General features: G+C 36.1%; 1 protein-coding gene across 4 annotated transcripts in view; it reads left to right on the forward strand.

The window, feature by feature from the left end:
- The window catches only part of LOC128006052 (disabled homolog 2-interacting protein), a 96,916-nt gene that overhangs the window by 38,373 nt on the left and 43,920 nt on the right, over positions 1–14,623 (forward strand). For 3 of the 4 annotated variants that reach the window (XM_052592715.1, XM_052592712.1, XM_052592711.1), the window contains 2 exons: positions 3,241–3,353; positions 7,007–7,125. In XM_052592715.1, coding sequence (XP_052448675.1) covers positions 3,241–3,353; positions 7,007–7,125 — 232 coding nt within the window. Of the gene's footprint in view, positions 1–3,240; positions 3,354–7,006; positions 7,126–12,162; positions 12,361–14,623 lie in introns of those variants that run through there. The other variant, XM_052592714.1, reaches the window with a different exon arrangement.

Here is a 14,623-nt window from a genome sequence, read left to right on the forward strand (position 1 = left end):
AACCATCCTGTTATAAGACTTCTCCAGTTGCTGAGTAAGCAAATTACAATTACTCTGTATATTAAAGGGGTCATTTGATTTCATGTTTTCCTTTGTCTTTGGACTGTTAAAAGCTTTTTGTGCATACAGAAGATCCGTACAGTCACAAAGATTAAAGTCTCAGAAGAGATATATTCTTTATAAGAATGAACGCTCATCCGAGCTTCCTAAAACGACTCGTTCAAACACAACATTTCCGTCACACACTTGAGGTATTCGGCCAATCACAATGCGCAAGATAGCTGGCCAATCAGAGCACACCTCGCTTTTCAGAAAGATGAGCTTTGTAAAAATTGTCCCATTTCAGAAAGGCGGGGGGCATAGATGACCAACAGTAATGTATGGTAATTTAGAAATGTATATATATTTTTTTTATCTTCATGTAAACACATTGCATTACACCAAATACACCAAATATGTTCTTTTTATCAATGTCATATGTCCCCTTTAAGTAACCTCCAGTATTTAGAAATGTTTTAATAATTTTTTTTCTGAAGGTTTGGACTTTACAAATTATGTGTTTGTCTGCATGTAACATTGTGTTTCAGTTCTTAATGTAGTCAGGTTTTGTGCAGTTGACTGTTCAGTGCTCTTATGACTGTATGTGTGTTAGATCATCATGTTCTGTAACTTCATTCTCACGGAGGAATGTCCTCTACCGGAAAACCTGGAAATACTGTGTCCCAGCCCACAGCTCAGGAAGTGTGTTTTCTGACCCGTGTGTGTGTGTGCAAGTGCTGATAGTTGGTCTTACATCTGTAAAGGAGTATTCTAAGACTGGCCGAATTCTCAGCAGGTTGGAGATGTGGTTGCCATGGGAACAGCAGAGCGAGGTGATTGTTCTGTACCTGTCAATCATGGTGGCAGCGAGGACAGCCAGGTCTAATGGAAACACATGTTCAGCTCAAGGACTGAGACAGTTATGCAGGTGTTGGTGTGTGTGGGTGGGTGCTCACATCTTCTTGCCTTACTGCACTATTCTTCAGAGGTAACATTATGATGCTGGTTTTAATTTTGTTTAGACAACAAAAGATATTCAACAGCAAACCCCTTTATTAACATCTAAGGATCAATGAAAGAAATTGCTGTTTGACATCTCTGACTGAAAAACATGACCTGTGGTGAAGGACGTGTTTTCATTGAAGTTAAAGGAAAACTTTGTACATCAATAAAGCCGAAATGAATTCAAATGAATTCATAAATGAATGAATAAATTATTTATTATTATTATTGTCTGACTAATTAATCAGTCTAAAAATTACATTATATGGTTTTTCTAAACATGATACCATGGTAATAATAATAATAATAATAATAATAAAAAAAAAAATATATATATATATATATGCGTATGTGTGTGTACATTTAGTGTTAATTATATTTATATTTATTATAATTATATTTAGATTGTTATTATAATCACATTTTAAATTCTAAAATGTACATTTAAAAAATATTTTGTGCAATATTTTGTCAAATATTTCATATAAATAAATAATAATTATAATCATATAATAAATTCTAAAATTAATAATTAAATTTATTTTAAAATCTTTGCTACATTTTTGTCAAATACTTGTTTAATGAATTTAATTGGTAATAATTTAAAATAATAATAATAATAATAATAATAATTAATTAATTAATTAATGTAAGAAGTTACATGTAAATAAATGCTGTCTTATAAGACCGGTGTGTTTTATTTGTGTGTTTGTGCATCACTTTTTTTATTTTGTTCTGTCTGAACATACAGGTGGTTGACACCTGGTCTTCTCGTGTGGGAAGCAGGATGAAATCACACTGATCCTCACATTAATCTAGAACCACACACTGTTTGGATGTCAAATCAAGCAGACACTCGCTCTCACTCTCTCACAGCTGCGTTCCTTCACTTCTTATGTCTTTAACATCAGACACTCACACACGAAGAGAAAGTGAAAGCCATCTCTCCCAGATCAAACTACACGGCTCCTCACTGTTGAATTCTCATTACACATCGCCACTGGGCTTGATGGAAACTTGACTGAAGTTTAATAACCTGCTGTTGAAAGCATTTTAGCAGAATAATGTGAGAACTTTGCACTTCCACCTGCTTCTTTTTCATTCATTTTTGTGTTTTGAAAGCGATCATGATCTAAGAGAAGATGTTTAGGTATATTAGGTTAACCAGATGTTCGGCTACAGCTTTCCTGGGTAACATAGTTTTGTTTTGAAATAATACTAATAGAGTATCTAATAGGGCACTGCTCCCTCTAAAAGTTTTATGTTGTTATCATTTGTCCTTTGTCTATAAAATTCATAATTATTCGTTACTACTAGTTACTAGTAATCATTATAACTTGTGCATCATTAAAAACTTGATCATAGTACATAACCTTCAGGAACGACCGACCACAAGAGTGCCATCATGAATGAGACGAGCTGGGTCTCAGAGCAATTTTTAAATTCATTGATAATAATATAGGCAAAATTAATGATTTATTGACCAGTGCTCAATAAATGCTTTTGGTTTTCATTAAAAATTCTGTTTATATTAGTGTGTAGTTGTCCAGCAGTGTTAAAATGGTCTAAACAATAATGAAATGAATAGTGAGCAGTCATAGGACTTTCCCTTATAAATTTGACACTATAGTACAATCTTGAACTTGATGAAAGTTCATGTCCATGTTATTTCCCAGTCCACATAACATACCAGAATTGGGAAATTGGATGAAATGATGCTTGAAAAGAATACATACCCCTGCCATGAGAATTCATACTCTTAAGTACACACACACGCACACACACACACACACACATACAGTGTATATGTGGGCATGTTTTTGTGACACATCAGGACACAACTCTGTATAATGACATGGGTATGACACAGGTATTACAAGGAGAGGGTGACTTATGAGGACATAACCCATGTCCCCATTTTTTGAAACGCTTATAAACCATACAAAATGAGTTTTTTTGAGAAAATAAAAATGCACAATGTTTCCTGTGAGGGTAAGGGTTAGGGGTAGGGTTGGTGAAGGGCGATAGAATATACAGTTTATAAAAACCATTACACCTATGGGATGAACTCACTTTTTACAAAAACAAATGTGTGTGTGTGTGTGTGTGTGTGTGTGTGTGTGTAATGGTGCAGAAACTCTTATTTAGGGGACAGTCATTTAAATAAATACATTTCTCCCTGTCCCTCTTGTCTCACAGACTCTCCACCTGAGAAAACAGGACGGAGACGAAGCATGCCGGGCTCTGCCCCTGACAAACCTTCGCCCACAATGGAGCCCACTGCCGCTGCTGCTACACCCTTCAGGGTCACAGTGAGTATTATACAGTATGTGTGGTTGTCATGTGTAAGAGTGTGTGCATCTGATCAAACACAGTCTGGAAGCCAGATGCGATACATACTGTGCCCACGTGTATCTTAACTTTATTGCTACTACTACTTCAGATCTTATTATAAAACTCTGCAGTTCTAATAAACGTCAGGTTTCAAGTCATTTTGCCAAATGCTAATTTCCTACTTGAGGCAATAAATTTTTTATTTTTAGTTAAAACGCAAAAATCCAGTGCACATTCAACCAACGTGATGTTCAGCCAAATATCCGAACAGCTGAAACGCAAGATGGTGATCCAGCCCAAAAACCACAGGCTTAGACCAAGCCTAATATTCTAAGTATTACGTTGAGGTCTGTATCAAGGCTATATTTATAGGCTAGATTATACATCAGGATGTTGCACACAATTACAGACAAATGTATCCCGAACAAGCTCCATTTGAAGAGAATGTTTTATTGATGGGCATCAGGGAAGATTTAACAGCGTTCAAATGCTCACTGTAATTGGCATGAAGTTGTAATGCTATGTTTATGAGTGTGAGCTCTATTAGCAAAGGATGAAAAACTTCTTCTGATTGAAAGGCAGTCTGTCAGCAATAGTTTCAAATTGAGTCTCACATTATATGCCGGTTGCGGAAGTGAATCATTAGCAATCAACAGCAGGTGGCATTCAGTAGTTTCACCCTCTGTATAAAATGCAGTTCTACAAAGTGTCCATATGGGCTTTTTATGTGTGTGTTTTTATGTGTTTGTGGCTTATCATTTCCTGAATGCAAATGTAATTAGATTTAAATGAGATCTCTGAGGTGACTCCAGGGCCACTTGACCTCTGAGCTTCTGAAGTTCCAGGCCCAATTACTAGTCTAGAGGATAGTTTGCATACATCTCCTGTGAAATCAAATCAGCCATGGACACTGAAGGCAGAGGACACTGAAGCTTCACCATAGTTCCTCCAAGTGCTAGACATGTTTGAACAGGTTCAAGGTGAAGAATGGAAGCTTTGGATGTGATTGTTTTAGGTGAATAAATGGAAGATGCTACATTGTAAGATCAGTATATGGGCAATTAGGGAAGTATTTATAATCCCCCGGCTCCCCCCACTGGTAGGCAATGGCACTGTATCCTTCAGAATCAGGAGTTCATGCAGTTTTTTACCCCTTTCTTTCTCCGAGTGCATTATTTTATCCTCCTTTCTAAACTCTTATTCACTGTGCATGAATAACACCATTAATACAAGGTCTGGTTTTGACCGTGAGGCTTGAGCAGATGTGTCAAACGACCCTGAACATTCTCATATGAGAGAAATAGAGATGTAATTACTGTACATGTCAAGAAAGAAGGAAGGATAGATTTGTTTTGTGAATGCTTTCAAATGATTCTGTGGTACTATAAAGAAGGAGATTGGAAAAAGAAAAGTTTACTGTTTTTTTTCGGATCGATTATTTACTTAGTAGTCTCAGGTTTAAATTGTATCTGACGCTTTAGCGGAGTTTCAGTTGACTGAAGTGACAAGGCATTGGGAAATGTATTTAAAGTGGTATTATTAATTTCTGCCGCTTGCTCCTAACCCAGGCTTTTCCATCTGCTTTCACATTGTGAAAAAGGTGAAATGTGTCTCGAAATTTCTTGAGCCAAAGCATCCTTGTGGTTCAATGTAGAACTAAGGACGATAATTGAATCCTGCAAAAAAGTGTGCCCGAGGGCCACATGGGACGTTGATCTGGATATTGATTGTCAGCATCCATGACCTGTTTGACAGACCTGCTCAATAGTTGCTTATTAACACTGTTTGACATTGCATACCATGTCTGAATTATTTACTAGGGCTGACACGAACACTGTTTTGATAACTGATTTGATAATTTTTCATTTGATTAGATTTTTTTACATCTGTGTGCATATGATATTGTGTGCAATAGTTTAAAATAAAATGGTTAAGACCCGTTTACACCAAGAAATATAACTTTTCATTTTTACTGCAGAAAATGTAATATTCAGATACTTTATTATCTGGAGATGACTTGAAAAACCCACACAGACTAATTGTCGCAGTCGTGAATGTATTTTTTTCAGCTCAGCTACAGTGATTGCTGGATTCCTTTGTCCAATATAGGGATTTCCTGGCAGGAGAGTTTTTACTGCTCTGTAAAGTTCTTTTTGAATACGAATAAAACACGAGGTCATGCAAGGTCTATCTTTTCTCTTTAAATTTAAATCTAGATTTATTTATACTGGCCCCTGAATACACGTGGCCACAAAAGTGTAGGCTATTGTACGCCCATGTATGTATGGTAGAGGTAGACTAAATACCAAAAAAAAAAATAAATAAATAAATAAATTCTGCATGTAACAGAATGTTTCTGCCTATGTCCATCCTTGTGATGAAGGTTGAAATGGCCGGTGTGCCCTTATGTGCCTCCACGGCGCAATTGAGCCATTGTGATTTAATGTGCTGAGAAATGTCATTATCCCCACCGTGTCCGATATTAAAATCATACACCACACTTAGCAAAAGGCATGGGCTTTGTCGATATGGCTAGGAGACATGAAATGAAATTCTTCCGTCCAGCTGTTGGTAAATTTAGAGTCTTCACCTCCCATTTCTACCAGTGAAGTCTGGAGTATTGGCTGCTGAAAATGTAGCTTTGCCATCACAGGAATAAATTACATTTTAACATATTAACGTAGCAAACCGGGATTGTAAATCTCAACTAAAAACCGTTGTTTGACGCTGTTCGTCAGAGATCCACGAAATGCAAAAAATCTACTAATTTGGGAAATATCTGTCAAACTGATCATCATTTCACTCTCGACTCAATTCAGAGCACTTGACATGACAACCTGGCAGCATGAAATTATAAACTCATGACCTTCTTTGAAGCAAGCTTTGAAGCTTACTGCTTCAATATTTGTGCAGTTCATGTTATGTTTGGACAGGGGAGCTCGTTTATTATTCAGATGTCTTCTCGCCATTGTCTCTCTCAGTCCTCTTCTGGTTTGATTTTGTTTTCTTCGGTAGGCTGCAATACTCTGATTGATTGCTCTGTGATTAGGAGATGTCTGTGTGTGATCATTTGCATATATTGTGAATAGTAATCAGTAAGCATTAATTATGTAGAATATGGAGAAGTGTTAATTGGTAAGGGGGAACAGCCTGCTTTCTGTTTGTTTACTAACAGTTTTTATCAGAAACTTCTCTTGACTCTCGACTCGCCTCTCTTTTCCTCCAGAAACTCTTTCCACACCTTTTCTTATTCTTTCTCTGTTGCATTTCTCACACTCACTTTCTCACATTCTCATGTTCTTCATTTTTTTTCCCTACTATAGCAGTGTTACAGTGAGGATGAGTGGATCCTAGTTTGTCTTTGACTTTCGTTCTTATTTATTTTTCACTCTTTCTCGCTTTATGTCTGCCTTTCCTTTCCATGCTCCTGATGCCAAACTGCTGTCTCCATGGTAACTAGTGCCTAAAGGAAGTTGAGTCTTGAGCCGCAGAAATGTGACAGGTGCTTTCACAGAAAAAGGCTGTATAATATGGGATAATTAACGAGAGTGAATGTATGAAATGGTGTTTTTTTTTTCTGTCTGTGTGAGTATTATAATTTCTCTCTTATTCTCTGTCATTTCCTCATTAGGGTTTTTTGAGTCGCAGGTTAAAGGGCTCAATAAAGCGGACGAAGAGTCAGCCCAAACTGGACAGGAACAGCAGTTTCAGACACATCCTGCCAGGCTTCAGACCTGTGGACAACGACAGGTAAACAACAATCTTCTATCTTATCCCAGTCTTTATTAAAGCTGTAGTGTTTAATTTCTACACCTCTTATGTCATCTAGAAGAACCCATTCAGTCAAACATTTGCTCTTTAGAGTCTGTGGAGGTTCTGTGTGTTTTTTAAACCAGTGCTTCTCAAACGTTTTGACTGCTAGGCCCCCATGTAAGCTTTTCTGTAGTTACAAAGCTGCTTGTTTCAAATATGAATTACTGAAACTGGGAGTGACAATGTATTAAAATAATTGTATGTATGTATGTATGTATATGTATGTGTATATATATATATATATATATATATATATATATATATATATATATATATATATATATATATATATATATATATATATAAAACTATATAAGTTCTCTTGTTTGCTGTTTTTTATTAAGAATATTATTCTTTGTTATCCATAAATTACTTCCAGTTTCTGCCAAAGAAAATATTGTATAGGCTGAGATAACTAAAAAAAAAAACTCATAATTTCAATTTAATTTAAAATTAAAGTTAAAATTAGAATAAATATATATACTTTTTTCTTTTAACTTTTGTTCTTTTTAATGTTTTGTCTTATTTTTAATAATTTTATGCCTTTTTGCGGCTCATTTGGAAATGAGTTGAGGGTAAAATTATCTTAAAAATGGTATTAAAGTGTCAACTTTAATCTTTTAGTCACTGTCTTGACTGGAGATCGGTTGTCACAGTTATTATGTGTTACTGGCGACAATAAAAAGGCAGTTGGTTCTGACCTATTTTAAAACTCCACTGGTTGTGAATAGAGATGTACTGTATGAGCGGCTGAATGTGGCAGTTGAGTCTTAGTATGGATGTTTTTGCATGTGTTTGCATTCTGTGTGCCAATTCCTATGGAATAACACCATATGTAAATGTGAGAATTTGCATTTCCTCATGTCCATGCTGCATAATATGCTTCACAGTGAACAATGACGTGTGAAGGGTGTGTGTGGTCTGAAAGTTTGTGTGTCTGTTTGGCAGACTGGTTATTGAGGTCACTTTTGACATGCCTCTGTTGTCAGTGAAAACCGGCAGAGCTTTGCAGACCAATCTGTCATCTGCCTCTTTCTCAGAGATGCTCCTTCATGCACATTCTCTTTCCCTTAACCTATAAATATCCCTCACTTTAAACAGACTGCAGTTGTGCTCTGCTCTTCAGTTTTTGCTCATTTCGAAGCAAATTTCTGGTTCAGAAAGTTTAGCTGTACTTTATTTTACCATAATCAGGTCTAGCTGTCTATTCCCATTTTCGTTTCTAGTTTAAATCTTTAAAGTGGACATTAATTGAGATGTTGTGAAATGGGAGTCTGCTCTAAGACTAAATGTTAGTCATATAGAAAATCCAGCTTCCAGGTAGGCACTGTCTTATAAACAATAAATAGTTTTTTTTTTCTTTTTTTTCACAAACAGTTCCATGTTGCATTACAGTCACTCTGTACAATATAATTTACCATTATATTTGATACAATATCTCATTTATTAATATATCATTAAATTGCATCATTGGAAAAGCAGGATTCCATTCATTTATCCATTAATTTTTTACCAGACTGATGACAGCCCAACCAGCCAGCTGATCAACCAGATTAAACTAATAGAGTGAGAGAGTGGATATATAGAGATATAAATAGTGTTTGTTTTTTATTTGGACCTCAATCAGCACAACCCCAGTTTGTACCTTATCTATGCTCACCGTCGATTCTCTTGTTAATCTGAGCATTAGCTGGCACTGTTTTCCCTGTTTAGCTTTAGCCATTAGCTTAGACTCTAAGAATTCCCAGTCAGTCACAGCCCTCGTTTCACCTTCTATCAGCAGCATTTACATCAGCCTCGGCTCTAAACCCACGGCCTGAGCTACTCACCCATTCTTTACACAAATGAGATTATATGTGCGGATGCTGCTAATCCCAAAAGCATCTCATTTGATTGGATTAAGTGTTGTAATTGTCTATACTCTCAGCATGGCTTGGCTGGAGCAGACTATGGATGGCTGTGCTTGTACAGATAGGGGATGAGTACTCTCGACTTCTGTGGGGCCAAATGGATTTTTGTTGCATTTGTGTGCCCGATGCCCCGGCTGATGTGAGTGCATCTTACTTGTGTGCCACTTACAATCTGTGCTTGAATGTTTGTGTGTGAATTCCTCTGTCTGTTCTGCATTATCACATTCATTTGGCTGAAAATGACCCTGGGTTACCAAGACAGTCTGATTGTGGCTTCTATTAGAAAAGAGTCAAGAGCTTTTAATAGAAAACAGCTCTACTGTTGAAAGCACTTCAATTAAGGGATATACATATACAAAGGCAGTTACATCTAAATGAACATTCATTATATGCAGTTTCAACATGCACACAATTTTCTCTGCGCTATTTTTTGTAGAAAGCCAATATATAGATGTCATCAATGTTCACCCATAATGCACTGAAACATTTAGTTTGTGCTGTTTGTCCTCTTGGCACCAGATGGCACTTTAGGAGACATAGGAAACATGATTTCAGCCATAAATTGAACAATTTACCAACAAACCAGGCTGTTCTGTTCCGGTGGATGGAGAAGAGGGTTGTTTTTAGTGTGGAAACTGGATTTCAAATCAAATGAATGTCAAAAATAGATGTATTTAGGGGATTTCTACTAATTTTTCATTGGTTTTAGAAGGACCATTAATCTGCTTTGTCTAAATTTAGTTTTATAGTTTTGAGTCTGTAATTTTATATGACCGTTTTCTACCCACTGTCTGACCTTAGAGAGCTTTTATGTATTTATTTGAAAAAAAAAATTATCCTTAAACACATACAAGTTCATAGACATTTGATGTACTCAGAAAGCGCTCATAGATTTGAGTGACTTTACAGGGTCAGATCTAAATTAAAAGCATTTGAACATTTGAGTCAGTTTCCTACACTCGTTTTATTGTTCTCTTGCGTATCCTCCTTTTCTCTTCCTCCTGTGCAGGAAAGAGGTGATGTTGTCAAGGAAACTGTCACATCGAAAAGAAAAAAAAAATCTCAGCATTGCTTTATTGCTCAGTAAATTTAATTTGGTAAAAAGGAACTAATTCCTAAGGAAAGCATGAAATATGAAGATTGAACTAGAGCTTTTAATCAAGCTGTCAAGCTCAATATGAATGTTTTGTGATGAGTGATTCTAATAAGGCCCCAAAGACGGCTGTTGGGTCCGCTTGGACAAAACTAAATCAGCTGTCTTTCATTAAATGTGCAAGCAATAATACTGCTTTAAAATACTGAAGATACTTTTGAAACTGAAATGTCTTGTTTTCACGCATTCATAATGCATTCGATGAATTTGAATTGTTACAGAGATTAACAGTGGCATATCCAAATGCCTAAAACAAATAATTATTATAAGAATTAAACTATGATAACACTTTATTTTAGCCATTTGAGTAAGTAGTTCTTCTTAACACTTGTAAAGTTACACAACGGCCAAATGTGATTGGCTGAGAAATGTTTCAAGAGTGCTCAAATGCAGTCTAGCAGCACTGGGACTTTTCACTGTATATCACTCCACAGAAATCAGACCACTCTCGGTCTGTGTGTGTGTTAGGGATTGTTCTGGAGGTTACAGTGTTATGCCAGTAGGTAATCATAAGAGAGTCATTTGCTCAAACAACCCAGTGTTCAAAACTTTGATTAATGCAAAAGTGAAATAATTGATCTTTAAGTAAGTTTAAGTTTTTCAAATCTGATCATTTACCCTAATGATTTGTTCAAAGAAAAAATAGTTCTTATTGATTGGTTTTAACTTCAAACTTAGCTCTTCAAATGAGTGTGTTTTAGAATAAATGTTTTAAGTTACAGTATTTTAAAGTATGCATTGTGATTTTCTGTACTTCCGTGCTCCATATAGCCTACATTATACCATTTGCCGTCAATTAGAAATAAATACTTTTATTCAACAAGGATGCAATAAACAGATCAAAAGTAACAGTAAATACATTTTAATGTTACAAAAGTTTTCAGTTTCAAATAATACTATTCTTTTTAACTTGGTATTTGTTAAAGAATCTTGGGGGGGGGGGGGGGGGGTCTATAATAGTTTTCATAAAAACAGCTGTTTCAATATTGATAATAATGAGAAATGTTTTTTGAGCAACAAATTAGCATATTCGCATGAGCTGAAGGATCATGTGACACTGAAGACTGGAGTAATAACTGACAGGAGTACATTACATCTTAAAATAGATTCAAATAGAAAAAAAAGTTACATTTTATATTTGAACAAATAGATGCAGTCGTGGTATGCATAAGAGAGTTCTTTCAAAAACCTGTAAATGATGATAGTTTATATATATATATATATATATATATATATATATATATATATATATATATATATATATAGTTTTCATTCTCCCAACTCTTAGCTAAAAAAACTTTCTTTCTTTTTTTTTTTATAAAAAAAAAAAAAAACAATAATAATAAAAAAAACATTATGAGCAGGCTCAGACATGCTGTGAACATTTCAGACTGTTTACATGCTGATTTCTAGGTTTAAGCCTGGAAGATGACTGTTGACAAAGCCAGGGCTGCTTCAAAAATTGCTCGTTTTATTTAGTATTGGAGAAAATTTTGTTTTGGTTGATTATATGCTGTGTACTCTGTCACAGCCATCTGTGAGTATTGATTTGGGATGAAAGGGAATCAATCATCTGACTAACAAAGACAGCTCACATTTTTGTCTGCGGGAGAGAGTAAAGCCATTTATACGAGCACACACACACATCCAAACTCTGACAGAGAGAGATACAGAAAACAGGGGAAGTAGGGCAGTGGAAAAAAATATGCAAGGAAAAGGAGGATGAGTAAACAGAGAGAGCGCAAGAGGGCAGTAGAGAGAGAGAAGGGGGGGGGGTTGAAAGAAAGGGCTGAACGAGTGAACAGGGGAGAGAGAGACAGCTTATAGAATAAATGTTAAAAAGGCTTTCCATAGAGAGAGAGATAGAGAGAGAGAGAGAGAGAGAGAGAGAGAGGGAGATTTTTCTTTGCTCCGCCTTCCCCAGAAAACCGGCAGCGGTTGGGCTGCTCTGCCCTGAGCGAGCAAAAGAGAGGGAAGCACTCAGTTCTGGAAAAGGGAAAAATGGAGCTGTGAGAGCTGCCCAACAGACCCTTCCCCTCCAGAGTTAGCTTCTGTCCTCCGTCGTTCTCTCCACTGTCCGACTGCTGCGCTGAATTCACATGATGACTGGTGAGTCTGACTCCTGATCCTGAAATATAATGTGATTATGCAAACTAGAAGTCTCAGACACACTACTGTATTCACATGCTGTGGTCTGGGACTGTTTTGTAATGTTTTTTTTTTTTTTTTTTTTTTTTTTTGCTAACGGTGTCTGTTATGGGTGATGTTGGTCACATCAGATGTTCTGGGTCACTGGACTCATGTGGTTAAATTCTGATGCCATTTTATTGTGGAGTCACTGTGGCCAGCAACAGCACATCTGCATTAAGATTTTTCAATGGCTGCATCTGATTAAATTAAACTTCAATTTAAAGTTGATCCTGTATGATGGAGGGTGTGTCGTTCTTGTGGTAATTCAAATGATTTGTTTAGGATGACGCCTGTTCATTGCAGACTGCCTGTCACTTGTGGTTGTTTCGTTTTTTGCTTTTATGATGAGTTGAGGTTATGAACTTCTCTCGACCTGTCAGCTTGTGTGTGTCTGTAATTATATTTCGGTTGAACAGCTGCTCTCATTCATAACACTGAGGCTCACCGTGTCTCAAGAGCTTGTCCACTATCTCATCACCCTCTCTGGATGTATAGTTTTAAAGATTGATTAATAATTAATTACTTCTCCATACCATGCAAGTGAGTCATACCGCAATTGAATATTAGAAAGTGAAGTGCTGGTTTTGTTTCCTCAAGGAGATTTTTCTGCCTCATTTGAAATGACTGTCATTGGTGGAACCCAATAACTGCATAATATTAGTATTTTAAAGTTGGGTTTTCTAGATATAATAGCTGTATGTTATCAAATAATTAAGTATCGGGCCAGCGTGGAGTCATATTTGCTTGCAAGTCTATCCTTCATGCCCGTTTTGTAAGTGTTTCACAAATCTCTCAAGCCAGTTCTTTATTGATTTATCTCAATCAAAATCATTTTTGAACAGTAATCGCAAATGATTGGAACGGTCATGGGAAAGCCATTGACATTTATTGGTCAAACTTGGAGTTTATTAATATAATTAGTCATAATAATATAAATATATTAATATTTTTACTTCAGTTCAACTTGTTTTTATTATTTTGTTCTATTCTGTTTCCCACATGTTGCGAATGTTAACATTTTACTCTTTACATTGTACAATTGATTTAGTTAAATTAAATCATCTTTAATTAAGCTAGGTTATGTATTAAGTTTTCCATAATATTTAATATATATTATTAAAAACATTTATGTTATATTATATTGTAAATGTTTTAAGCGTGCTCTGATCAGGTTTTTTAGGTCAATTACAGATCGTCAATCACAGGAAGCACTATCTGCCGATACGATTGCCGATACCGATATCTTTGAAGCCTTCTTTTTATTATGTTGAATTATTCATAGTGATTCTCCAATCAGGATTTTTACAGACATTTTGCTGATATTTTTCAAAAATATATAATTATCTCACCTAAATGTTGGATGCAGTGCATGCAGTGCATTTTTGATTTTACAGTGGGGCAATTGCTGCACAATAGCTTACACACAGCTCAAGCCTGATTCTGTGAGGTGTATGTGAGACGGCCTTGTGTGTGTGCGCTTTGAGCGTGGATGAGTGAGCGCAACGTCTTCAGTATAGCATGCGAGTGCTGAATGCTTTAAACACTGGCAAGACTTTAAAAGAAATGCAAAATATAAACTTTAGGAACGATGCCACACTGCCTCGATTGTGCAAGTGGCAATTCCTGTGTCGGCTGTGCAGCGTGCAGCTTGCTTGTAGTGCAGATGCGATGTTGTGGTTTGAAGCCATCTGTGCATTTTTAGATGTTAGATGTTATTTATAAAAAAAAATGTACCTCAACTTCAGCATTATAATTATTTTTCTTGTGCCGGATAGAGATTGAGACGGTGCACCTGCATGTCATGCCTAACCTCTCACTGCAGGCGAGTCGTCAGCTTCAGATCGGCCTTTATAGAGACCGCCGATCAAACTTCCCAAAGCCAATATCAGCTGCTCCCTAACATTTTTATATATTTAGCAAACTTTAAGAATGCAAATCTTTGTGTTGTGTTCAGTTCTACTGCAACTGCATGATAACCACATTGTTAAAAAAACATTCAGAAAGAAATGCATAAGAAATCTGATTGTTTATAGCAACGTACACGGATGGAGAAAATGAAAGCTCTTGTATTATAACAGAGATTTTGTAAGGAAAGCCAAATTTATTTATTTTACAAACACATCTAAACTGAGTTGAGAGAATGAGAGATGGTGTGAAAAAAAGAGGGAGGAATGAGAGGAGA

Source organism: Carassius gibelio, chromosome A5, assembly GCF_023724105.1.
Source record: "Carassius gibelio isolate Cgi1373 ecotype wild population from Czech Republic chromosome A5, carGib1.2-hapl.c, whole genome shotgun sequence".
NCBI classification, from domain to species: Eukaryota; Metazoa; Chordata; class Actinopteri; order Cypriniformes; family Cyprinidae; genus Carassius; species Carassius gibelio.